Raw genomic sequence first — 25,548 nt, forward strand, 5'->3', positions numbered from 1 at the left:
ACACAAACCACAGGGTCAGTGGTTTGACTCCAGGTTCCTCCTGACCACATGTTGGGGACACAGAACCCTCAACTAATTTTGTCTTAATAGTAGCAACTAGGGATTAATAAAGTTTAAAACTCTCCATCCAAATAACAGTTGTAAGAGTTTCTACCTGCTCTGAATGTCACATTTGCATTGAATCTTTCACTCTGTTGTGACCCGGCAGGTGTTAGTGTCAGACGGTGGTCCTAATCCCAGGCAGAGTACAATATGGGTGATGGTCCAGGTCCTGGATGAAAATGACAACAAGCCCATATTTCCTGAGAAGGTTTACCAGGTCAAACTTCCAGAGAGAGAGCGGAGGAAGAAGAGTGAGCCCATATATCGGGTGTTTGCCTACGACCGCGATGACGGGCCCAATAGTGACCTTTCCTACAGCATTGTAGATGGCAACGAGGACGGGAAGTTCTTCATTGACCCTAAGACTGCAGTGGTATCATCGCGAAAGGCCTTCACTGCTGGGAGCTATGACATCCTGACTGTATGCAAACCTTCAATCAACTTTTTATATTTCAGTGTCTGGTTAGGTTTTCATTTAACCTGCTTCAGCCAAGGCTGGATTACCAACTACACTGAAGCAACAACTATCCTAGGAGCAGTGAAAGCTTGTTGTGTGTCAGCTGCTTTTTTACACTAGTGCACATCAGTGGTCACTTTGGTCTTACAAATTGTGTTCATGCTAAATAATTTAGTACCTTGCAATGTACATCCAATTCCATTGTTTAAGTGTCAATGCAGGAAGTAGTGATGCACTGCAGAAACAACAGGGACTTCCTTGTGTACTTTGTGTATGTCTGGCAGAATTTAGAAAAAAAACGTCTAGGGCCTAATTATTGAGTTTGAGAATTGCTTGTGGGGATTCAATGTAGTTCAATGTGGTTCAGACATTTTAAGAGTTATTACTGCACACAAGGTTTTACTTAATCTCCCATTACTGCTGTGCCAGTTTGAAGTTGGGCCTGCTAAATCTTTCAAAGACTTCTCTGGTTGTATGTAAACAGGAATTTCAGTAAATTTGCCTTCTATCTGCTTTACAAACAACACACAACTTGTGTCTTCAGATCAAAGCGACAGACAACGGACGTCCTCAGAAGTCGACCACGGCTCGCTTGCACATCGAGTGGATCCGTCGACCTGCTCCCTCGGCGCTGCCTCTGCTCTTCGATGAGCCGTTCTACAACTTCACCGTCATGGAAAATGACAAGGTGGCTGAGATCGTGGGTGTGGTGTCCCTGCAGCAGAGCTCCGCCCCCTTGTGGTTTGATATCACAGGTAAACGCTCCCTGTAGGTGAGCACCATCTGTGAGCCAGTGGAGGACTTGTTGTAGTGTGCACTGGGAGGGGGCACCCAGGCTCCGTGCATGGTGTGTGTTGGGCTGACAGTGTTGGTGTGTGTTGGTGTATATAAGGTGCAGCTCAGGTACTGCGTCCTCGCTGCATGATCTGTTATGCTCTGCCCATTCCAGTCACCATGGCAACAGCTCCTGTAGCTGCCAGGAGCTAAAGCAGTATAAACAGTGATAACGAAATAATATTGACTACATATCAGACCGAACAGTAAATATCTTTATTTTCCCTACTGACAGCTTTTTAAGGGACTATCCCTTTAAGAGATTTAGTGTTATTTATAAGTACCATTCATGACTTATTTAGCTTCTTTTTATAAAGTCTCTGCTTAGAGGAGGTGCTGGCTCTCTGTATAAAGAACATTCTGACAGATTTTAAAGCCAGTGTGACATTCCTCTAAGTGGGGACTGCCTAGCATAGCACACTTAAATCCCTTTGATCCGTCAAAGTTCACTTTCACCCACTTGAAAGGCTTAACCAGATTATGTCATGCCCTGCGCACTAAGCTCAATTTTTTACACATTATGCGTATTGTGACAATTCTGGTGTGGTAGAACTGATTAAATTATTTTAATAATCAGTACTTTTGATTCTAATTCTATTCATTTATAACACCATTCAGTGCTACGTGTTCACTGACAGTTCCCCAGTTGTGATGCATGTACTGTGGGCCCAAGTCAGCCCAAACTAGATGGACAAGAAGGACCAGGAAGGACTGCGGTTCCCACAATGCACCATCCATCTTTCCTTTTGTTGTCACTGAGCAGTGACAGTCAGTGTGTATCCAGCTGGAGATACCTTCTGGCTCATGCTTCTAGCTCTCGTAGCACTCTCCATCTCCTTCTCTCCATGTCTGTGTCCACCTCTCTTTCTCTTCATCTCTCTGTCTCTCGCTTTAGACATTTTTTTTTAATGCGTAGAAAACAGTTTATCTTTTCAGTGTTTTTGTGGGAAAATATAAATGGACTACTTCTTATTTTATGTGTGTACATCTTGCACACATACCATATTTAAAACAAGACTAAATACAACAGAGAATGTGACATGTTGACATCATGCCATGTTCAATTCTGGGTAAAAGAAACTGTCTTTTAGTCTGACGCATATTTTAAGAAGTCTGCACATTACCAAAGCAACGCAGTACATATTGCATAATACTTTTAATATAGACACTGTAATTAGTAACATTTTGCTATTTACTTTATGGATTATCCCGCTAAAACGTTCAGAAACCAAACATGTAAACTGAAACTATTCAAATGACTGATGCCTGATGACAGACAACTAGCAGTATCTTTGTGCAGAAAAAAGGTGCAAAACAGTAAAAGTTGCTGGATTTTTGTCGTGGCTTCTCCATCTCTTCCCCCAAGAGTTGAACAACTTTTTTGTGAAGCCAAAAAAAAAAGGTGTGCAGGCACCAATGGTAATGCAGTGTGACAGAATATTATATTCTCTCTACTGTACTAGTAGTCATATTGAAGTTGTATTCATATATGTATAAAATGACTAATTGAAGTGATTAATTAGGACATGTTTAAATAATGTAGAGTGAAGTGTCCATAAAGTGTTGCAGCACCTGTAATTGACTCAGTAGATTGGTCCTAAAGTAAACTGGCTCAAATTTTCTTTTGACAAATGACCGAATGTAACAGAAAATTTCCCAGTTCAAACTACTAGTTTTCTTTTAATTGACCTCACAAATAATTTGATGCACGTTCAGCTCAACAGAAGCAGCTGCTCTATCTGTCCTGTCCCAAAGGTCTGTCTCCTGTCCTGACCACCTTTTGCTCATCACATCCTCCTCCTGTCCTCCTCCTTAGAGCCTGTCTGTCCCTTTTGTCTCACCTTTTCTCTCCTCTCTCTCCTAATGCTTCATGCCTGGAAGGTCCCAGGTCTTTCCGTGAGATGTTCTATATTCTGCAGAGCGCTTGTGGCAGGAACTGTTCCTCAGAAGGTATCTCACTTCCAACTTCCAATACCGTTCTTTGCTGTCTTCTTTTCCTTTCTTTTCCTTTTTGTTTCCTTTTTTTTTCTGGTCGATCATCATCCAACCCTGTGCTTCCCATTGACGCTGCTGACTTGTTTCTGTGATTAGTTGCTTGGACGAGTGGAATAAACCACACAGTGCTTTGTGTTCATGAATGTGTTCGTGTTTATGCTGTGTTTGTGTGACTGTGTGTGTCTGTGTGTGTGTTTCACATTATTGGTCTACATTGCAGCCAAGGTTAATTGAAGGGAGGAGGGTTTGGTAAAGAGGTAGCACAGCCGTTTTATCTGCTCCCATGGCAACGACCCCCGGGTTACCTCAGTGACAGCTCTGTCTAATGACCTGCTGTTAGCAGCACCTGTACACACATTCCTCATGGAATTAATGCAGGCACCAATGTAGAACTTTTCTAAGGCATGTTCACACGTGCAAACAAACCTCCCACTGTCTGCTGATACATTAAACAGAACTAATAGCCCCACTCAACTTTTAGAGAGCAGGGTGGGGGTTAAAGAAGCACAACCTCCTCCAGCACCCTCACATCCATCCACAAAGCACTGCTACAAACCCAGCACATAGCATTTAGTACCTAGCTGCCTGCAGGCAACATCTCGCAACCAGCAAAGTGCAAGGGGAATATTTGAACTGCATTAAAAAAAAAGGAAGTGTTACTTGAAGCCGATAGGGAAGAGGCAGAGACACATAATGAGGAGTTAATAGAGTGGACTGGAGGATGGCTAGAGCAACAGAAGAAAAGGACAGAGGTGATATAGCTGGAATCAAAGACAGGGTAGACTTCTCCAACCCAAAATTCACACAACATAACGTCAGCGGTGCGTGATGCTGAAGTATCCATCAGATACTGTATGTGTGAAGATTGCACTACGTGGACTAACAAGAAAAAAACAAGATACTTTGACTCACTGAGTAGTGCCGTAAAAACGTGTTTGCGATGCAGAGAAAAACAGTAGAAAAGAGGGCTCACACTAACAACACGGCAAAAAAGGCAAGAAACACTAAATATACATTTGAAATTATCATTGTATTAACTTGTGCAATACTTGAATCACCACTGTGAAGAAGTAATCACTGAGTGAACCCAGTAGACCAGTTCAGGTCTGGACTTTGACTCAGCCTTCCTAAAACTTCAGGATTATCTGGTAGAAAGCGGAATTCATGTTACCATCAATTATAACAAATTTCCCTGACCCTGAGACAGCAAAGCAGACCCACAGCATCACACTCATCGAACACATGGTATGTATATCCATTCATTCAACCTCTGTCCTTCAACTGATCTTTATTTAGTTAAGACAGGCCTGCAGTTCCTTGGATGTTTTCCTTGGACTTCCTAGAGAAGTTGTGAGTGATATCTGGGACTACCTTTTGAAAAACTTGGGACCTTTAGAAAGGTTTACTATTGTTCCAGATCTTCTCTATTTGTAGACTGTGTCTCTCACTGTGCATTCCCAGAACCTCAAAACAGCCTTTTAACCTTTCCCAGACTAATGGATTTCATTTTTTAATTTTATATATGGAGCATCTAAGGGGTGAACACTTTTTTCCCTGTTGACCTAATTTGTACAAAGTCAAATTACATGGCGAAGTGAGGCATTTTCATCTTTGGTGGGACAACTGTCCACCTGAGCCAATGTGTATAAAGTCAGCTAAAGACAGGCACTGCAAACTGTTTTAGGACAGAGGCCTTGGTCATTGGCTATTGACCTGTATGATTTAACAACACGTCTGTTTTGGTTTTCATCAGGGTTTGAAACAGCTGAGCAAATGATCATCCTGTAAACTTAGCCCAGCTGATTAGGTTAGATTAGGTTTAAACATGTAGGCATCCATGAGATGGGCCACAGTTTCTAGGATTACGTTGAAGTTTTTAGACTAAATACATCAAACCGTTTTTTTTGGTTGAATAAATATATGTGAGATGGAGATTAGTTCCAATGAAAATTAAAAGGTCAGTTGAACATTCCTAACTTACTGGCATTAATGTATCAATGGCTTTCAGCTGGTCCTTTCAGGGGTTGCCAAAGTAGAACATGTTGATTTGGCATGAGCTTTTATGCTGGATGTCCCTCCTGCCACAACCCTCCAATTTTTTTGCAGGCTCGGGACTGGCACCTAAGGGTGGCCCTTGGTGGCTGGGGGGGTGGCCCCTGGTGGGGTGGGATTTGATGCCACGGCCTTAAGCATCCCAACTGGATGCTTTACCCATTGAGCCACAAAGCCCCCGATGTGCTTTAATGACATCAAAATAAGTTGGTTCCTGTTCTTGAACCTGAAGAATTTAGTTCTTCTGCCTGGCCTCTTTTATTATGAACTAATAATGAACTTTTACCTTACAGCAGCAAAAATATGATAAAACAAACAACAATAAAAGCTTGATTTAAAATGTAAAAGTGTGTCTGTTGCTGTAACTGTTAGATCCACATTACCCACAGTAGCCATTTGGAGACCCCAAGATTATATTTATAGTGCTTTTCTACTATATGTTACTTGCTCAACTGGATTTGACTCAAACATACGTTTGCTTTAAGTGCAAACATACTAGACTATTTTTGCTTTTGATTGCTCCACTGCAGTCTCTTCCAAAAGGATTGATAATGGCAAGGCTAATTCATTTGCTTATGCTGTACACTGAAGACAGTTTGGGCTTAAGTTCAAAAGATGAATATCAGATTAAAGTTTAGCACATTAGCTTTTATTTGATGGTAAATACACATTGATACATTGAGCAACATTGAAGAGAGAACCTTGTACATCCAATCACTCACTCTTTGTCTGTTTGTATCTTTTACATCTGTACATGACTTCTCTTAACCCATAAATTTAATTTTTTATTTGTTGTAAAAAAATACTCCATATAGGGAAAGCAAGCCATTTTGAATTTGGGAAAAATAGGAAAAAACATCAGAGGCTGCACAAAATACAACAATTTACAATGTCCTGAAAAAGAAAGAAACATGCTGATGCAGAAAGAGCCTGTCAGCAAAGGAAACTACAACAGCTGATGAGAAAAGCATTGTGAGAGCTGTGAAGAAAAACCCCAAAACAACAGCAACATCAGCAGGTATCCTGTTGGAGCTTTTAAATAAGTACACGATGATTCACAAAAGGTTTACGAGTGTGATGTAGTAAAAAATGATCTCCTCATGATGCTAACCTTACAAGCCAGTCTTTAAAGTATAGTAGAGGTGGTGTCATTTTTGGTGCTGCTTGGAACAGACTCACTGATCTTTACTGATGATGATGATATGACCCTTGATGATAGCAGCAGGATGAGTTAAAGGTGAACAGAAACTTTTGTCTGCAAATGTACGAAGAAATGCTCAAAACGAATTGGCAAGAAAAAGACAACGATCCACACTGTCAACTCTATGGACTTCATCAGAGACTTAAGACTCACCAAGTCAATCAACACACCTTAACCCAACTAAACATAGATTTGACCTGCTGAGTTTGTCATTGAAAACAAGGGTTTTATCAAGCAACTATTGGTTTATTTTCTTTAATCTACATTAAAACTATCTATACCAGTACTTTAGGAAGAGATACATTTGTGGGTGACCTTCAATGTGTTAGCAGCTGTGGAGTAAGATAGCAGTCGCAGAGTGTGTTTTCACAGTGATTTCAGCAGAGTGGCTCTGCTGCACAGATGAGCCCAAACATCACTGAAGTGGGAGGAAGCTGACTTGTCATCTTCTTCAAATAGGTTCAACAAATGGACAGTGTACACTGTAATGGAACATGTTGTTGGGTGTGTACGTGCACACGTGCACACCAACCACACAGTAAACCTTCACTGAGTTGTAGCAGGGTGTCTAAGCTGAGATCCTGGATTTATTAGACAGAGATGCCACAGAGGAATCCGCTCTCCTATTGCTGGAGATGTTCAGTGAGCCACAAGGCCACAAAACACTTTGGACACTGGGAGAATCATCGGCCTTTAGGTTCCTGATGCTGTGATGAATGCAGAGTCAAACACACTCAAGTTCCAAATATTTATATTAAAAAGTCCGGACAGAAATAGGAACACACACAAAAACACACATGGGGGAGTGTTGTTGGTGTTGCTTGCACGGCCAGTGCTCCTGCACACCTGCGTTGTTGTGCTTTTGACTGCTGCTGGAGTGTGTGAAGCCAGTGTGTGTGTGTGTGTGTGTTTGTGTGGCGGTGGAGGTGAGGGTTTAACCCTGTCCCCAGCCAGCCATCCCTCCCTCTTGTGCACCATCGCACACTTCAAGACACATGATGGAGGAGTGTGTGCAAAAGTGGATTCCAGTCATGTGCTGTCCAGTCACTGAGATCACTGCAGCCAATGAACTACTGTCTTACTCAAATGAAGATCAGGACATTTTGGCACATGACTGAAAAACACTGCTTCAAAAATAAAAGTGTGTTGTGCATTGATGTGTTCTTCATGTAATAACTGATGTGTGTTCACAGTAAGTCTGTTTGATTAACTGTGTCTGCCCCTCCCTCTGTCCCTCCTCCTCCTCCTCCGGTCCGACCCTCCTCCTTTGGAGCAGGTGGGAACAATGACAGTGTGTTTGACGTTGAGAAGGCTGTGGGCACCATCATCATCGCCAAGCCTCTGGATGCCGAACAGCGCTCGTTCTACAACCTGACAGTGCAGGCCACCGATGGCACCAACACTGCCCAAACACAGGTACCACATCAACTTTATTTACCAGCAAGATTTGTTTGTTCATCTACTGGCTGGATCTGATTATCTTCGAGAATGGTCCCGATGGGGCAAGAGCAGAAAAAGTGTTGCACCAGTTGCCCCTCCTTCACAATTTCTGTGCTCTTAAGTAAGTAGATTTTTGATATCCTTTGTTGATCCACATGGGGACATTTTTGTGGATCACCACAAACGTTTAAGACAGAATCTGATTTCCCCTCTATTTTGGACTTTTTTGTAAAAGAGTATCACTCTAAGTTGCAGCTTGCTGACTTCATTTTTCTGCCACACATGGCACAGAGATGTGTGTTCTTCAGGAGAAGTCTACTTGGTGAAATCGGGTTCTCTACCCTGATCAAGTTTCTGTTTACATCGTCGTTAGGAAATCATCTTATTCAGGAACTGACTCTAATCAGGTTACTTAAAGGTAAACTATACAACTAAAGCTCACTGCCGCCATGAGATTCAAACTGAATCCACTCTGCTTTGCCCAGCTCTTCGTCTCCCTGCTTCACTGTGCTCCTCTACCATCTGTTGTAGGAACAGAAATGCTACAAAACTTTACTAAATGGTTAGAAGGGCAACCGTCTGGGCACATTAAGCCAACGTCATCCCAGTCAACAGAAGTGAACAGACCCACTTAACGTTTATTGAACCAGTACCTGCAGAGGAGAGTCAAGCAAAGCACAACCATTAGCTGTTTTCAGACATGCACTGCAACCCGATATGTCTCTTGCATTCTCACACCCAGGCCCTCTGGGTAACATCTAATGTCCACCTCATGTTAGCCACACATTAAATGGACTTCATCCTATCAGCTCATTAGTACAAAGTGCAAGTCATGCTGGTGATGGTTTCTATTATCATGTAATCATGTTATTGGCTCTGCTTCTATGCTTCTGCATCATCTGAGAAGTATCTGAGCTGGGACAAGATGAATACAACAATAGTAAGGTTTGGGTTTCACTCAAATGTACGAATGGAATCACTAACGGATCATTTCTGCATTTGGTGAAATATTCATTTTTATTTATACATTATTGGGGCGACATCTTCTGCACATTCCATAGTTTAAACAAGGAGAATAATCCCCATGTTTCACACATTGTCTTGTCGCCATTCAACAAGACAAAAATGCACCTTTACGCCTGAGAGGGGTCCACACACTGTTAAACAAACAATGCCTAGATCTATTATTATCCCAAAACCATGAGAGCCACACACCTGTAAGATGAGGGGAGAGTCTCCCAGATGGAGAGTCAGCATGGCGTCATGCTGCAAGGGAATGTCTCCACATTTGAGCAACAGAAGGCCAACTGCTTCAGCAGGGTTTAAATTTAGACTCGCCGGCTGGCAGCACTCAGCTCCTGTCTCCATTTCCCTCTACTACTCTCTGTATTTTCTCTAAAGAGGAATCAGTACAAATCTCAGGCTCCTTTTTTGGGATCTGTGGATAGTGCACGTTGTCTCTTTCCTTCCCCACTAAGTCCTACTCTTCCTCCTGCTGCTATTCTGTACTTTGTAATCCTTACACAGTTCACTTGGTATATTTTGGCAGGAGTATAGTCAGCACAGTGACTCAGTGGTTAGTGCTGTCAAGTCAGAGAAGGGAGGACCTGGGATCCTGGCCTTGATCTATTGCTTTCTCAAAGGAGCTTTCTAGCCATACAGTAATTCTCCCACACTAAAAGACTTAACACTGGTAGATAAAGCTAAAATTGGACTTTCCTTATCCAAGTAGCTGCTGTGAGATTTCACCCAAACATGTGCTTATCTAGCACCCAGTGTACTGTAATCAGAGCTGTGTGTCTCTGCTGTGCTCAGTATATCAAGAGTGATGCAAAAACTGCTTGATGTTGTAAACTACTGTTTTACTGGTTTATCCTGATTATCTGCAGGCATTTTTTAGGTGGTTAACCTCTGACATATTTTCTAATACTAGATGCTGTTTGAAACTGGCACCTGTGTGCCAGACCGTCACACCTGCACCTCCTGCTAATCAATATGCAAATGTAGTGAAAAGAGGTTTTAGAACTACTGCTGAGAGGGGGCCTGGTGGTTCAGCGGTAGAGCATTGGGTTGGAATGCAGAAGGCAGCCGGTTTGAATCCCGATCCCACCAGGTGTGGCCCACCTTGGTGTCGGTCCCAAGCACAGGCAAAAATGGGAAGGTTGTTATTTTTTTCACATTTTTTAAAAACATGTTTATTATTTACAACCGGTATCAGCAACCAATGACGTCACAACTGCGGCAAACCTACAGTAACAGTTCAGTTCAGCTTTACCTAAAAATACTGTAGTGTTGTTTTATGACATTATTTCATTTCCCTCTTTGGCCTCTATAGTCTACGTTGTCCTGAGATTTTGCTGCTTTTTTCATCTTTGTTCATTAAAATACAAGTTGTTAGTATGTAAGTTACTTATAAGTTAAAAAGTTTCCTGAGTATGTTTCTGTAGTAGGTTTGTTTTTCCACAGGCTTTGTCCTCAGCTTTACATTAGTCATCTTGGCAGGTCTGACTAATCAATAGTGATTAGTCTATTGATTAATCAGTAGTGAATCAAGCACACACAGGATGTGTGACACTAGGGACATCAGGGCTTTTAATAAAGAGCAAAATGTTTAAAGATAAACCCACATAGATTTATTTTTCCCTTTAAAGTCAAACAATCTAAAATTTACTAATGTAGAACAGAAATATGCAAAGAATTTCCTCTCAAATGTTAGAGCTAAAGATTACAAGTTACAAATACAACAAACTAACAGTAACATGACACTCAAAGTCAATTTTATACAACCGCTAATTGTTGCCAATCTTTCCAGACATCTTTCTCATAATTAAGATGACCTGCCAATTCATATGGGCTGATAATGACACAATAATGCTCAAATGCCTTATGGGTTGAGGGTCCTATGCAGTATCCAAGCCATTACTAGGACTGCACACTTCAAGACAGAGATCTCAGATGTTCTTCCTGGAATCTGCTTCAGTCACTTTCCCAGTTTGGGGGTCCCAGCCCCCAGTGGTCCTATTACCACAGGTACTACTTGTGCCTTCATCTTTTCTAAATCCTCTTTCTGCCCTTGGTATTTCTCAAGATTCCTTCATGTTCCTTCTTCCTGATGTGGCTTTTGCTCTACCACTACAGCCTTGTTGTTCTGTTTGTCCATAACTAGGGTTGTCTTCCATTTCCCCATTGAGTCTCAATGAAGGCTCTTAGAGTCCTGTTGAACTTGTAGAGTTCCAAGCATTCCAGGATCCATGAGTGAAACACTGAGTCATAGGCTTTCTTGTAATCAATCCAGGCAGTGCACAGGTTAGTATGTCTGGTCTTGCAGTCTGCAATGACTTTATCTACCAGTAGCTGGTGATTTGGTTACTACCAATTCCTTTCTGAGCTCTGCTGATGTATTGTATTCCTTCCATGTATTGCAGAGGCAGGTTATTGGGCAGTAGTTGGATGGGACTGCTCCCTTCTGGGGGTCCTTCAGGATCAGGACTGTGCAGCCTTCAGTTAACCATTCAGGTTAAGTAGCTAGTAGCTTGTTCAGGAGCTCATGAAGTGAGGTTAGCTTTAACTAGTACACATGGATCATGCCAGGGCCTGGTGCATTCCAGCTCTTCATACTTGAGACCCTCTCTTGGTTGTCTGTCATTGTGATCTTGTTCAGGCTCTTAGATCTTTTTCCTGTGGTCTGCTCTCAAGTCCACCAGCCACTGGCCGTTGCATTGGCCTTAGCCTCCAACCTCCATTTCCATGGAGGATACTGCACCTTATGGCTTATATAGATTTTATAGCCAAGCATGTATATCAGCTTGTTGGTCTCAGTGATCAAAGTAGGGGTTGTTTATAGTGCTGGGCTTATATCTTCTAGTGGACTTTTAGAAGGTGCTTCACTTATTCTTAGTAACTGGCCACGAAGGTTCAGCTGCTTTTGCATCAAGCTCATCTGTTGTTATTTGAGCTTGGAACCCAGTCTCTGATTGTGGGAATGATGATGATATCTCCACCCAGACCTGTCGTTCTGGCTCCACCTTGCTGTAGTATTTGTGTTGTACCTTGTCAATCTCTAGTTGTGATAGCAGGTATTACTTGCGGATATTAGAAGACTGAGCTACTAGTTGTTTCGGTGTTAATCTAGATGTTGGGTTTCAAATTATCCATAGTTCCCAGAACCTGCGACCAAAGTCAGTGGTGTCAATCCACTATGAATATTTAAATCATTTACTGTATAGTGCAATAATAACAATACATTCTTCTAACAATCCAACAATGCAATGCTTCATGTACTTTAATTGTACTCAGTATTGATTGAACTATTAAGTGTACATTATATTTCTGGTAGTGAATGAATTAATACGGAGTGATTTCAGAGACAGCCCAGGTTTGGATGTTATTGCACCATTTAATGGTTAGTATCTGTTTTTGTCAGCACCCCAGATGAATAGTGACTGTACAAAAGTAGGCTACACTGCTTGTTTATGTATAGTTACAGAAATGATTTGCTAGGGGTTAGGGAAAAAGTTGTGGTTTGGGTTACACTGACTAACATTTTAAAACTGAAACAAACTATTGCAGTTCATTTTAAAGTTCTGTGCCATCCACCCTGACTTCCTCCCTTTGCAGACTTTGTTCACATTGCTTTAACAACTGCAGCTCTTGGTTCACTACAGCTAGATCTCACTAAATCACCACACTTGGTGATACCAACCTACTCGTCTGCATCTACTGTGGGTAGTAGGTGGTTGTTATTTGCCTCATCTACCTACAGCTGCCAAATTTGTGGCTAAATAAATCTGTGCATTTATAGATTCCTTCATTCAGCTTCTCCTCGTATATGTTCTCCCTGTTGCGTTTGGTGGCTACAGTCCAGTTTCCCCACGGAGTTTGATGACATTAAAGCTACTCTTGCTTCTTTCATGCCCTGCCTTTCTGTCTGGCTCCCAACCTTCCTGTCTCAGCCTCTCCTCCTGTGTTTTCCTGAGTCATGCTGGGTTTCATCAGCAGTCATCTGTGACTCAGAAACTTTCCATGAGTCATGACACACACCAACCACCAACACCTTGCATGACTTCCCAGCAGTCTGCAAAATGACACACATTCAGTTCATTCAGCTTACGCTCTGTTACATAATCCCAATGACACTAAATATACCCAAGTATAGTAACATGAGTGGTAAAGTCGAACTCTCCGTGAAGGTGCGTGAAACCTTAATCCCCAAAAGTGTCTTTTACAAAATATGTTGACATACAACAAATATGCATTAGTAGAAAAAGTAATATGCCCAACTTAGGCCTTGTTATTAATCTGTTGGAAATGTTTGAATGCTTTATGTTGACATTTATATTTAACACATGTACAAAATATTCACTATCTGCAAATCAGTGGCTAATGTATTGTTATTGTCCCGCATGTTCTAGGTTCACATCACTGTCATGGACAACAACGACAATGCTCCCATCTTCTCCCAGCCAACCTACGACGTCACTATTTCTGAAGATACGCCACCTGACACTGAGGTGGTCCAGGTGCTAGCGTCAGATCGTGATGAGCATCACCGGCTAACGTACTCCATGCAGAGCTCCATAGACCCCAGCAGCATGCGCCTGTTCCGCATCCACCCTACCTTGGGTACCATCTATACCACTCAGAGGCTAGACCATGAGGCCTGTGCCCAGCACATCCTCACTGTCATTGTAAGATGCATTTTGGTCAAGGATGACCTATCCATGTCACTGTCACTGCCTGGTATTCAGGATTGTCTGCTAATACTTAAACTCAACATTAAGCAGTTAAATTAAGTACACAGAGCAGCAAATTACTATTTTTGAAATATGAAATTAGAGAAAATATAAACGGTAAATGAATTTGAAAGAGTTTCCAGTTCAGTGTGTATGTTATACTTTAACAGCATCCTTGGCACATTTGTGATTTTGCAGTTCCATTATCATCACTGGGTTTTTACTGATTTACAGTGGGTGACTTTTGTGTTGTTGCTTGTTTTATTCAAAGGTTAAAGACCAAGAGTTCCCCTACAGAAAGAACCTGGCTCGTGTGCTAATAGAGGTGGAAGATATAAATGATCATGTACCCATCTTTACAAGTGCTCTTTATGAAGGCTCAGTCTATGAGTCAGCAGCTGTGGGATCAGCTGTAGTACAAGTCACAGCCCTGGACAAAGACAAAGGCCAGAATGCAGAGCTTCACTATTCTATTGAAACAGGTAGACACTCAAAAACTAATTACTTACTCTTGTATGTGCTGTTTCTTTGAAATGACAACCACACTGATAGTTTTTTGTTTTAAATCTTTCTTTTTGCCTACCAACAGGGAACACTGGAAGTGCATTTTACATCGAGCCAGTTCTGGGTATCATCACTGTTGCACGAGACCTGGACTTGTCCAGCATAGGCCATTATGTTCTGACAGTCAGAGTCACCGACAATGGCTCCCCTCCCCTTTCCACAACCACTATAGTCCGTATTGCTGTCACCCTCTCTGACAATGCCGGCCCAAAGTTTCCTCAGCCTGAGTACCAAGCTGAGATCACAGAGAATGTTGTGGTTGGGACCTCTGTCACTACAGTCAGTGCCGTCAGCCAGTCTACCCTCACTTACGACATCAAGCAGGGTAACATCAATCGTGTTTTTCAGATAAATCAATACAGTGGAGTGATTACTACAGAAAAACTGCTAGACTTTGAGACCACATCATCTTACACCCTAATAGTTCAGGCTACCAACATGGCTGGTATGGCATCAAATGCTACTTTGTTAATCCAGGTAGTGGATGAGAATGATAACCCACCAGTTTTCCAGCAGCTTCACTATCACGGCAGCATCAATGAGGCAGCACCAGTGAACAGTGTGGTCCTGAACTCAGATGACTCACCTCTAGTAATCAAGGCCACTGATGCTGACCGCAACCAAAATGCTCTGTTGGTCTACCAGATTGTTGAGGACACTGCAAAAATGTTCTTTACAGTGGACTCAGGAACTGGCTCCATCAGGACCATTGCCAGTTTAGACCATGAAACACTTGCCACTTTCCACTTCCATGTTCACGTAAGGGACAATGGTAGACCACAGTTGACAGCAGACAGTCCAACTGAGGTGACAATACAAGTGATTGATACAAATGATTCACCCCCTCATTTCACTCAGAATGCCTATGAAACAGTTCTGCTACTCCCCACTTATGTGGGAGTTGAAGCTTTGCAGGTTTCGGCCACTGACCCCGACAAAGATGTCGCTACTGAGCTCACATACTCTCTGACGGATGGAGTGCTGGAGCATTTTTTCATTAAACCTTCCAGTGGAGTCATTGTGGTGAAGAACAACAACTTCTCGAAAGAACGTTTCCGCTTCAGTGTCAAAGTTTCAGATGGGAAATTTTCCAGCACGGCTCTGGTGACCATTCTTGTCCGTGAGGCTCTGGATTCTGGCCTAAGCTTCACCCAAAGCCTTTACTCTTCATCTATTCAAGAGAATGCATCAAATATCACCAAAGTGGCTGTGGTCAATGCTGTGGGAAACCGCCTCAATGAACCATTGAAGTACACCTTGTTAAATGCTGGTACGCGTTTCCGAATCCGTCCAACTTCTGGTGTGATCCAAACCACAGGTATACCCTTTGACCGTGAAGAACAAGAGTTCTATGAACTGGTGGTCGAGGCGAGAAGAGAGCACGACCTTCTACACGTGGCCAGAGTTATGGTTAGGGTCCAAGTTGAGGACATAAATGATAATGCCCCTGTGTTTGTTGGACTTCCTTATTATGCAGCTGTTCAGGTAGAAGCTGAGCCCGGATCATCAATTTTCCGGGTTATGGCTATTGATGGTGACAAAGGGATTAATGGAGAGGTGTCTTACTATCTCAAGGATGACCATGGTCACTTTGAAATCAACCGACAGACAGGTGTTCTCAGCCTCAAAAGAGCTTTTGAGTCTGACTTGTCCAATGTGGAATACCAGATGGTGATATTTGCCAGAGATGGTGGTTATCCCCCTCTATCATCAAATATAGAATTTGCCATCACTGTAGTCAACAAAGCCATGCCTGTCTTTGATAAGTCATTTTATTCTGTATCTGTGAATGAGGATGTGACTGTGCACACACCTATTCTCGGCATTAATGCTACTAGTCCTGAAGGTCAAAATATAATCTACACTATTGTTGATGGCGACCCTTTTCTTCAGTTTGACATTGGTTTTGATACTGGAGTCATAAGTGTCATCCACGCTTTGGACTATGAAGAAATATCGTCTTACCACCTGACCATCAGAGCCACAGACTATCTGACTGGTGCCCGTGCTGAGGTCGATGTTAATGTGGTGGTCCTGGATGTAAATGATAACTCGCCTATCTTCCAGAAAATGTCCTACAGGGTAGTTTTGTCGGAAACAGCCATGATTGGAACTCCAGCGCTTCAAGTTATTGCCACAGACAAAGACTCGGAGAAAAACAATGTTGTCCGCTACCAAATCTTCTCAGATGTGCATAATAACACAGATTACTTTCACATTGATAGTAGCAGTGGATTAATTCTAACAGCACGTATGCTTGACCATGAACTAGTCCAGAAGTATGACTTCATTGTCAGGGCCACTGACAATGGCTTCCCACCACTGAGTAGTGAAGTATCAGTTCTAGTTGTTGTGAATGACATGAACGATAATCCTCCAGTGTTTAACCAGCTGCTCTATGAGGCATATGTAAATGAATTAGCACCCAGGGGTCACTTTGTAACCTGTGTTCAAGCCTCAGATGCTGACAGCTCAGATTTTGACAAGTTGGAGTACAGCATTTTGTCCGGAAATGAAAGAATGAACTTTGTGATGGACAAAAAGACAGGAGTCATTACATTGTCTAGTCATCGTAAGCAAAGAATGGAGCCTGCCTACAGCCTCAATGTTTCCGTGTCTGACGGAGTGTTCACCAGCACTGCACAGGTTCATGTTAAGGTGTTGGGTGCCAACCTGTACAGTCCAGTGTTTGGGCAAAATATGTACGAGGCAGAGATACGAGAGAATGCTGCTGTAGGAACCAAAGTCATACAGGTGAGTACTACCGAAGACTTTCCTAGCTATTTTTCAGAAGAAACATTAATATTGTCGCGCTGATCGTAAAACAACTGTTTGTCTTTTTTTTTCCAGGTGAAGGCAACAGATGCAGATCCTGGAATGTTTGGTCACATTTCTTATTCCTTTGTTAATGATGTAGGCAAGGACCAATTTAGCATTGATGCAAATGGTCAGATCACTACATTGGAAAAGCTTGATCGGGAAGACCCAGCCAATAAAGACATTGTTCTGACAGTGGCAGCCCAGGACTCAGGTGGCCGTGTCTCTTACTGTACAGTACGAGTTACTCTGTTGGATGATAACGATAATGTGCCCCGATTTCGTGCCACTGAGTACCGAGCTTCAGTTAAGTCTGATGTGTCCAAAGGATTTTTGGTGACCCAGATTCAGGCTCATGATCCTGATGATGGCTCTAATGCCAAAGTGACATATTCACTTTACAGTGAGGCACATGTACCAGTGGTAGATATTTTAGAGATAGATCCAGACAATGGTTGGATGGTGACTAAAGGCAGCTTCAGCCACTTGAAGAACTCTGTCCTGTCTTTTTTTGTCAAGGCTGTGGATGGAGGGAATCCAGTCCGGCACTCACTAGTGTCAGTCTACATCCACGTTCTTTCTCCAGATGCTTTCATTGCTTCCTTCAGCCAGCATCAGTACTTATTTAACATGCCAGAGGATACCCCCATCGGTTCAGCTGTAGGGACAGTGCACCTCAACACTCCTCCTGGACATGCCTTACTCTCTGCTACCTTTGCCCTAGTTAATGGAGAGACTAGAGAAAACAATCAAGATGGGACATTTGTAGTAGAAAAGGATACAGGTGTGATCAAACTTGAAAAGCCCTTGGACCATGAGATCATCAAAGGATACCATTTTAAAGTCACGGCTACTCTACAACAGGCTAAGCTGGATTCTGTGACTTCTATTGAGGTTGAAATTAAAGTATTGGATGTAAATGACAACAAACCAGCCTTTGAGGCCAACTCCTATGAGGCTACAGTTATGGAGGGAATGTCAGTTGGAACCAGAATCATTCAAGTCCAAGCACAAGACCAAGACTTAGGGGCCAATGGTCAGGTAACATACAATCTTGGGTCTCTAATCCAGTCAGAAGGTGATTCTGACACATTGACTGGCACCTTTAGCATTGACAGTAACACAGGCTGGATCTGCACACGCAAGGACTTGGACCATGAAACCAATCCATCCTATACGTTCACAGTCGTGGCGTCAGATCTGGGAGAGACTCTGTCTTTTTCAAGTACCACCACTGTGACAGTGGCAGTATCAGACATCAATGATAACCCACCAAGGTTTCTGGAGCAGCGCTACTATGGTTCAGTTCAGGAGAGTGACCCACCAGGTGAGGTGGTGGCTGTGCTGAACACAAGAGATGATGATAGCTCCGCTGTTAACCGACAAGTCAGCTACCACATCACTGGTGAGTACAACCAAATATACAAGTGATATTGCTAGTCAAGAAAATCAACATATTTTTGGGATGAAGTGTAAAGAACTAAATGAAAATGCAGTAATCCATGAACATTTGATTGTAAATAGTACAAAGATAACTTATCAAATGTGGAAATTGAGAAATGTAAAAACCCATTTTTAATTGAATGCAAGCAATATATCTCCAAAAAGTAGCTGTGTTGCATCATCTCTTCTTGTAACAACTCTTGAGAAATCATGGATGCTTCTCAAGCATTTCAGGAGCATTTATTTCTTTATTTATTTGCATGGTGCAAACTGACAAACTGTGTTCACTGAGAGTATTTGTCAGAGGTGTTCCTGAGCTCAGAGAGTGCTTTCTACTACAGAAACATGTCTGCTTTTAATGTAGTGCTGTCTGAGGGGCCCGATGATCACTGCCATTCAGTATACGTTTTTGGCCTTGTCACTTGCATTCAGAGATGTATCTGGATATTCTCTGGCTGTATGGTATAATGAGTCCATTTTACAAGCTCTCTTTATATTAAAAACTTTATTCATTTATTGTTTTTTACTTTTACTTTCATTTTCTCTTTGAGATGTGTTACTGGCATCCAAACCAAAGTGAGCAAATATTTCAAAAAAAAAACTTTTTGGTTTCTGTGTTGTCTTTGCGTCATTCATATTCAAATATAAGCTTCAAATGATTTGCACATAAATGCATTCCATTTTTAATTTAAATTTTAAACAATGTCCCAACTTTCTTTCAAATGAGGTTTGCAATTACTGTGTTGAGTTAATGGAAAGATAGCAAACTCTGTTAGTAAGAGCTGAGTGGGTTATTGCAGGTCTTTAATGGGATGCAAATCCAAAGTCCTGTTTGAAGTAAGGTACTGTGCATGTTCATCCTCTACCCCAAACCCCACACCTTTAATTAATCCTATCTGTAGAGTTCACACAAATACACAGAATGTTGTGTTGGACATAAATGGTCCCATATGGACATAAATCCTAAGGTTTCCTAAATTGTATTGTAGCCCATCATTCTCCACTCATAGCTTAGACATAGCTGGAAATCACTGTGTGTCTCCATCTCTCTTGGCCCAGTAATTTCCTGAACATACAGCAGTCATCAGATTTGTACTAATTCCTACACCAATAAGTAGCATAAGGAGAGAAGCCTACACTAAAACAAAGGTGTGGTTTAGTATATAATTGATCAATTTTCTACGGTTGCTTCCAAAAAATGTGTGTATGCGAGCCAGCATTTCAGGTCTGACTGAGAAACAGGCAGCGAAATGTGATAAAATTTCATGGCAGAACAGCATTCAACCGCCTGTGACATTTACTCAGTTACAGTTCTCCAGAGGTCAAAGAAGTGGTAAATAAAGTTAGAGTAGACAATTTAATGCCTGCAGCACATCTGATAAAAGCTATGCTCTCAGCATAGGGTAGTCTTGATACTAGTTTAAAAAGCCACTGCATGGTTTACTCGGGGAAATCAACAGGGTTGCAATGTCAAAACATGACAAAGGCTCAAGGCACAATAAGTCAAAAGCAAAGCCTAGAAACAAACAGAAAAAAATGACTGCTGAAGCTGCATTAATAACTCCAACGGTGATGAAAGGCCTGACTTTGCTGATTTGTTGTCTGCTTACATACATGCCAGAAGGTAATAATTAAGTTAGGACTCCCCAGGAGACCAAGACGAAGGACTGCCATGCCAACGGGAGACAGGGAGCTAATGAAGTACTTTTAATAGGAAGGAAATCCTTCTCCAAATGGCACTGTAATGATCAGCCACAGAGCTGGAATGGATGACAGACAAGTGAGTGATGTGACCTTAGAGCCAACAAGAGAAAGGAGGTGGTGAGAAACGAGCTGGTGCTGAAGTGCAGAAAGCGAACGAGGAAAAGAAAGAATAAAATGTAAGAGAAACGTTAAGAAATTAGCTTTTGAAAATGCTGACAAATGTGATGTGACCTTTTTCAGGGAGAACTACTATGCTTGATATAAAAGTGCTTTGGCAAACCAAGACAGATGGTAGAGAAAAAGATTGTTTCACTTTCATTAGTTATATTGATGTACCCTGACAGATGGAAAGATATTTGATTTGAAAATTTCAATCAGCTGCTTATTTCTTTTATCTGGATGTATTATGGGCTCTGCAATTTCTTTGGCCTTTTTATGTGTGTATCAAAATACATTACCGATATACATTTCACTTCATAACGAGGAACTGTTAAAGCAGAACGTGCTGATACTGTACATGATCGTGCTGCAAGCAGGAGTCATAGGACACAATAAGCCAGGGTGACACTGTTCACGGGTCCATTTTCTACTTCTTCCAATTTTGCCACATTCTCATTCACTGTTGCACTACAAAATACTGGAGCATGGAATTAAAACACTGAGGCCCTTGGAGGCTGCTGCTCTTGTTCCCAGTTCTGAATTGTGTTTCCCACCTCTTCTCGTAAATATTGGTTTTAATTAATATTCTGTCATCTTTGCAGACTCTCGCAGATGATTAACTATAGACTCCTTCTCGTCCAGCAGTGTACAACACAAAATGCTCAAAACATTTTCTTTGTGCACTGATGTGTCAGTGTACACAAACAGTAATAAATGCACAGACTGACTCCTCCTACATTGCATGTGACAGTCGTTCACGCTTCTCCATATGTATGGAGAGTCATTAAACAGCCAGACATCTAGTCCCAATGAGTGTACAGACATCTGCCTGCGGCACTGTGCTCAACAGCAGATTAATCAGGTTGGAGGTGGATTTCATTTGTACCACACTGCCACCCTTTGTTTGACTGTTGTAACAGAGAGGTGAAAATAAGAAGCTGTTTGCTCGAACTCTATCTTCATCTCTGCAATTAATATAAGTCATGCCCTGACTTATATTAAAAGCTTAAAAACTATTCAATTTAGCTTTTGAGAAAAACTCCTTTAAAAGTCCTGCATAGTTAATAAAAGCATTAAAGTGATACGTGGTCCTTTTTGCAGTCACTTCATTGGGACATGCTGTGCTTTGCCAATTCACCAATCAGCCACAGCATTAAGTCGAGCTGCTGGTTTCAATGCTGCCTGTGCTGGAGACTAAAGAGTAATAATCTATTGTTAGAAGAGCTTCATTAGTGAAATAAAAATGGGCCTAATCAACCAGAGATTAGTCTTATTCAGGCATATTCACCACTATTTGGTCAATCGATCATATATTTTACAGAAGACTAGTAGAGACAGAAGCACAAACTGAAAAGGGTCACAGGTCCACCAAGTTACAGGTAACATCTTTGTCACACCGCACAAACTGAACTTGTTTTATTAGTGCTTAGGATTCTAATTTGGATTATCCTGTGTTGAAACGGATAAATGTTGGTAAAGTAAATGTTGATAGGTTTATAATATTATGTTATTATTACTTTATAATATATTAGTATATTAGAATCAATATATTTCCTTTATTTTTAACCTCTGTTTGCAATGTTTAGAATTACACTCATAGTTAGAGTTCTTTTGTAATTGTGATGTATTTTCCAATGTAAAGAAATAATTTTCACAAAAATGTGATATATTGTTGCCGTGTGTATACAGTGCAGGCGATGCCATTCCTCCTCCTCCAGTCTGTGAAAGAGCACAAAACTGCCTAGAGATGAATGGCTGGGGGATGGTACTTCTTTGACTTGACAGTACAGTTAAATGGGTCAGCAGCCCCCAGTTCTTTAATAAATCCTCACTGTTATAGTCCAACCTGTATCTGCTGCTACATTAATTTCTCTTTACTTTTCACATAAAGCAACAACATATAGTAATAGTAGAGGTGACTTCAAAAGGTGCAGTGACCAAAGAATCTTTTTTTAAGTGTTTTATCATGTGCATTAATCATTCCATCCAGAAAGTCACTGTGTTGCAATCACAACAATTCATTCAACCAACACCCTGTGAATTCTGCTACTTTACAATTTAAAACATGTATCATCATTTTATTAGAAAAGCTGTGAAATCAGACTTCTTCGCAATCACAAAAACATCCTGGAAGGAGTCAGATTGATGTTATGAAGTCTTAGTCTTCTAGAAGTAAGATGATGACATTCAGGCAGCAATGAGTTGAACTGTTACAAATGTTATCATTGCATAAGTACTTATTTAGGACTCTAATTACATGTGGTGTTGAGGTGAGACTTAGTGGACAAGTCTTGAGACCTAATTATGACTCCTCTGCAAACAAATGCAGAACATTTACTAAAGCTTTGTGCCTTTTGGCCAGACAAGTACAATTCTTTTTATTCTGAGTGAAATGTTTTGTACACTTAACATTATATGATGTTCTACCTTCTGAAGTACTGTGCAGGAAGCGGCAGCACTTTATGGGGAAATCAGTCAACAGCTCTATGTACTGTGGGCCTACAGATCTCAAACCTTCTTTACTGCTTCATCTCACTGTCCCTGGCTCTGTGTTTGTCTGTGTGTTGCCCAGGTGGGAACTATCGTGGTGTGTTTGCACTGGGTCTGGTTCAGGGTGAATGGAAGATGTATGTGAAGGGGCCGCTGGACAGGGAGGAACGCAATCTCTACATCATCAATGTCACTGCTAGCGATGGACTGTTTGTTTCCCAGGCAACGGTGGAGGTGACAGTGATAGACACCAATGATAACAGTCCCGTCTGTGACCAGGTGTGGAATAGTAACTGTGTGTTGTTGGACAGATGCAGCCAAAAACACCACATTTATTTGATTTAGTTTACTGTGGGTGGAGCCATGTGTCAAGACATTGCACTGACTATTTATTTCTTTGCCGTGTGTGTGTGTGTGTGTTTGTGTGTGTGTCTGCAGGCTGTGTACACTGCTTCGATTCCAGAGGACCTCCCACTTAACAGTGTGCTCCTGAGGGTTGGAGCAACAGATGCAGATGTGGGCCTCAGTTCCTGGATCCAGTACACCTTACACGGTCCTGGATCCCAGGACTTCAGCATTGACCCAGTCACTGGTATGGAAATAAAGTGGCAGACAAACCGTCCTGAGCCACAGTCACTGCATTTCTGAATGTTTCACAAGTTGTTTGTAACCTGTCCAGGTGAAGTCAAAACATCTGTCAATCTGGATCGTGAGATGACGCCCAACTATCGATTGGTTGCCCAGGCAACAGATGGTGGTGGGCGCTGCTGCCGTGCTGAGGTGTGGCTGGCTGTGACTGATGTGAATGACAACCCGCCCCTCTTTACCCTGTCACAGTACACTGCCAGTGTGTATGAAGACACTGCCACCAAAGCTCTGCTCACTCGCATTCAGGCCATAGATCCTGATGAAGGTGATAGTTTTAATGTAGTGCTTCAAATCTAATGCTTTATTTAGCCTTCAAACTAATAATTCCGGGTACAATAATTCAAAGTTGGACATGTGCGACATGACAGGAGAAGTTGACATAAAGACAGCGTTTAACAATCCAACTAGCTTCAGTACTTTTTTCTCGTTTTGCAGCAGGTCCAGGTCGTATGGTGGTCTACTCTTTGGCAAACTCTGCAGGAGGATCTTTTTCCATCGATAAGTCCTCAGGCATTGTGGTCCTGGAACGTGTCCTTGACCGCGAGGTCCAGCCAGCCTATCAGATTACAGTCCGAGCTTCTGACCAGGGTTCACCAATGCCTCTCTCCTCATTGGTGAATGTCACAATCACGGTGTTGGACATTAATGACAACCCTCCTGTGTTTGAGCGGCGTGACCAGCTGGCGACGGTGCCAGAGGATGTGGGAGTGGGCACTGAGGTTCTCAGAGTTTACGCTGCCAGTAAGGACATTGGGACCAATGCTGAGATCACATACAGCATTCGATCAGGCAATGAGCATGGGAAGTTCCACATCCACCCGCTGACTGGTGAGTGTGCAACCCACATCTGTGCACTAGTCATCCAGCTTTTATCACAGCGTGTCTATGTCACAGTGTAAAAAAAATATACATATACACTTAAAAACATCAAATGACTGTGTATAATGGCACAATGTCCTGTTGTGTTTTACACTACACAACAGTTTTCAGGTAAGCATAAAGGTGGAGGAAACCTTTATCCCATGTTAGCGGACCCCCAAAAGAGTTTAATGTTTTTAGACTGCTCTTTTAGAAAAAAGACATCGGAGACACAGTTGATTTGTTAACACAGAAGTTAAGCAAATCGACCCTGCTAATTTACATGTCTGAACTCAAATTTAGTTGCGCGACTGTGTCCAAATAATTTATCACAGTCACACACAATTACACTTTAATATGCATCAGAGTGCTGCACTTTGGAGCTCAGCTCTCAAAGCAGAAGAAGGCTGCAATTGTAATATAGGTACATTTAATAAGGAAGGAAGCATTCAACATATTTGTTAGACCCCAAAGATATGACAATGTGTTATGTGTGTACCAATCAATGTAAGAAAACCTATTATCTATTTTGGAAATAGAAATTACTGGTGCACTGTGCATTCATTGTTCGTCATGACCTTAACTAAAACGTTGCTCTGTGCATTTGTTTAAAACTCACTCACGAGGACTTCAGATACTTAGATTCTCTATCGTTGTACTTAAGACCATTCAGCTTTTTTCAGTACTTTTCAGAAAACACTCCAGTGTGCAGCCTCTACTCTCTGAAAGTAACTGGCATAAAGAAAAATGGCCTCTGATTCAATAACTATTTCTTCCACTGAGTGGTAGTACAGTGCATTTCTGCTTGACATCAAAAGCTGGCCCATCTTGCCACCTCATTGCTCTTTAGCCAATTCAATTTGGGTGAATTTCTTTTCATGGACTCTATCCAGAGCAATCTTCTTTTCAAGCTTTGCTATTTTATTTAATTTTTCTTATTTTAACAAAAAAATAAATACCTCTGCATGTCTAGCAGTTGAAGTGCTATAGCAGATATGCAGTTCTGTATTTTTACACACTTGGTGGTTAAGTTGTTTACACTGTGTGCAGGT

The 25,548-nt window shown here is 41.8% G+C and overlaps 1 protein-coding gene across 14 annotated transcripts in view; it reads left to right on the top strand.

Annotated features, from left to right (window-relative positions):
• Positions 1-25,548, top strand: part of fat3a (FAT atypical cadherin 3a) — a 155,603-nt gene that overhangs the window by 103,541 nt on the left and 26,514 nt on the right. For 6 of the 14 annotated variants that reach the window (XR_010914642.1, XM_067507260.1, XM_067507261.1 and 3 more), the window contains exons 5-16: positions 209-523; positions 1,104-1,314; positions 3,275-3,343; positions 7,915-8,057; positions 13,493-13,768; positions 14,085-14,295; positions 14,403-17,131; positions 17,228-18,599; positions 23,073-23,269; positions 23,429-23,582; positions 23,670-23,903; positions 24,074-24,466. Coding sequence is in view for 12 of the 14 variants with exons in the window: in XM_067507260.1 (XP_067363361.1) it covers positions 209-523; positions 1,104-1,314; positions 3,275-3,343; positions 7,915-8,057; positions 13,493-13,768; positions 14,085-14,295; positions 14,403-17,131; positions 17,228-18,599; positions 23,073-23,269; positions 23,429-23,582; positions 23,670-23,903; positions 24,074-24,466 (6,304 nt within the window). In the remaining 2 variants the exon portion in view is untranslated. Of the gene's footprint in view, positions 1-208; positions 524-1,103; positions 1,332-2,011; positions 3,344-7,914; positions 8,058-13,492; positions 13,769-14,084; positions 14,296-14,402; positions 17,132-17,227; positions 18,600-23,072; positions 23,270-23,428; positions 23,583-23,669; positions 23,904-24,073; positions 24,467-25,548 lie in introns of those variants that run through there. The other 8 variants (XM_067507257.1, XM_067507259.1, XM_067507253.1 and 5 more) reach the window with 7 other exon arrangements.

This window comes from Channa argus, chromosome 6 (genome assembly GCF_033026475.1).
Source record: "Channa argus isolate prfri chromosome 6, Channa argus male v1.0, whole genome shotgun sequence".
NCBI classification, from domain to species: Eukaryota; Metazoa; Chordata; class Actinopteri; order Anabantiformes; family Channidae; genus Channa; species Channa argus.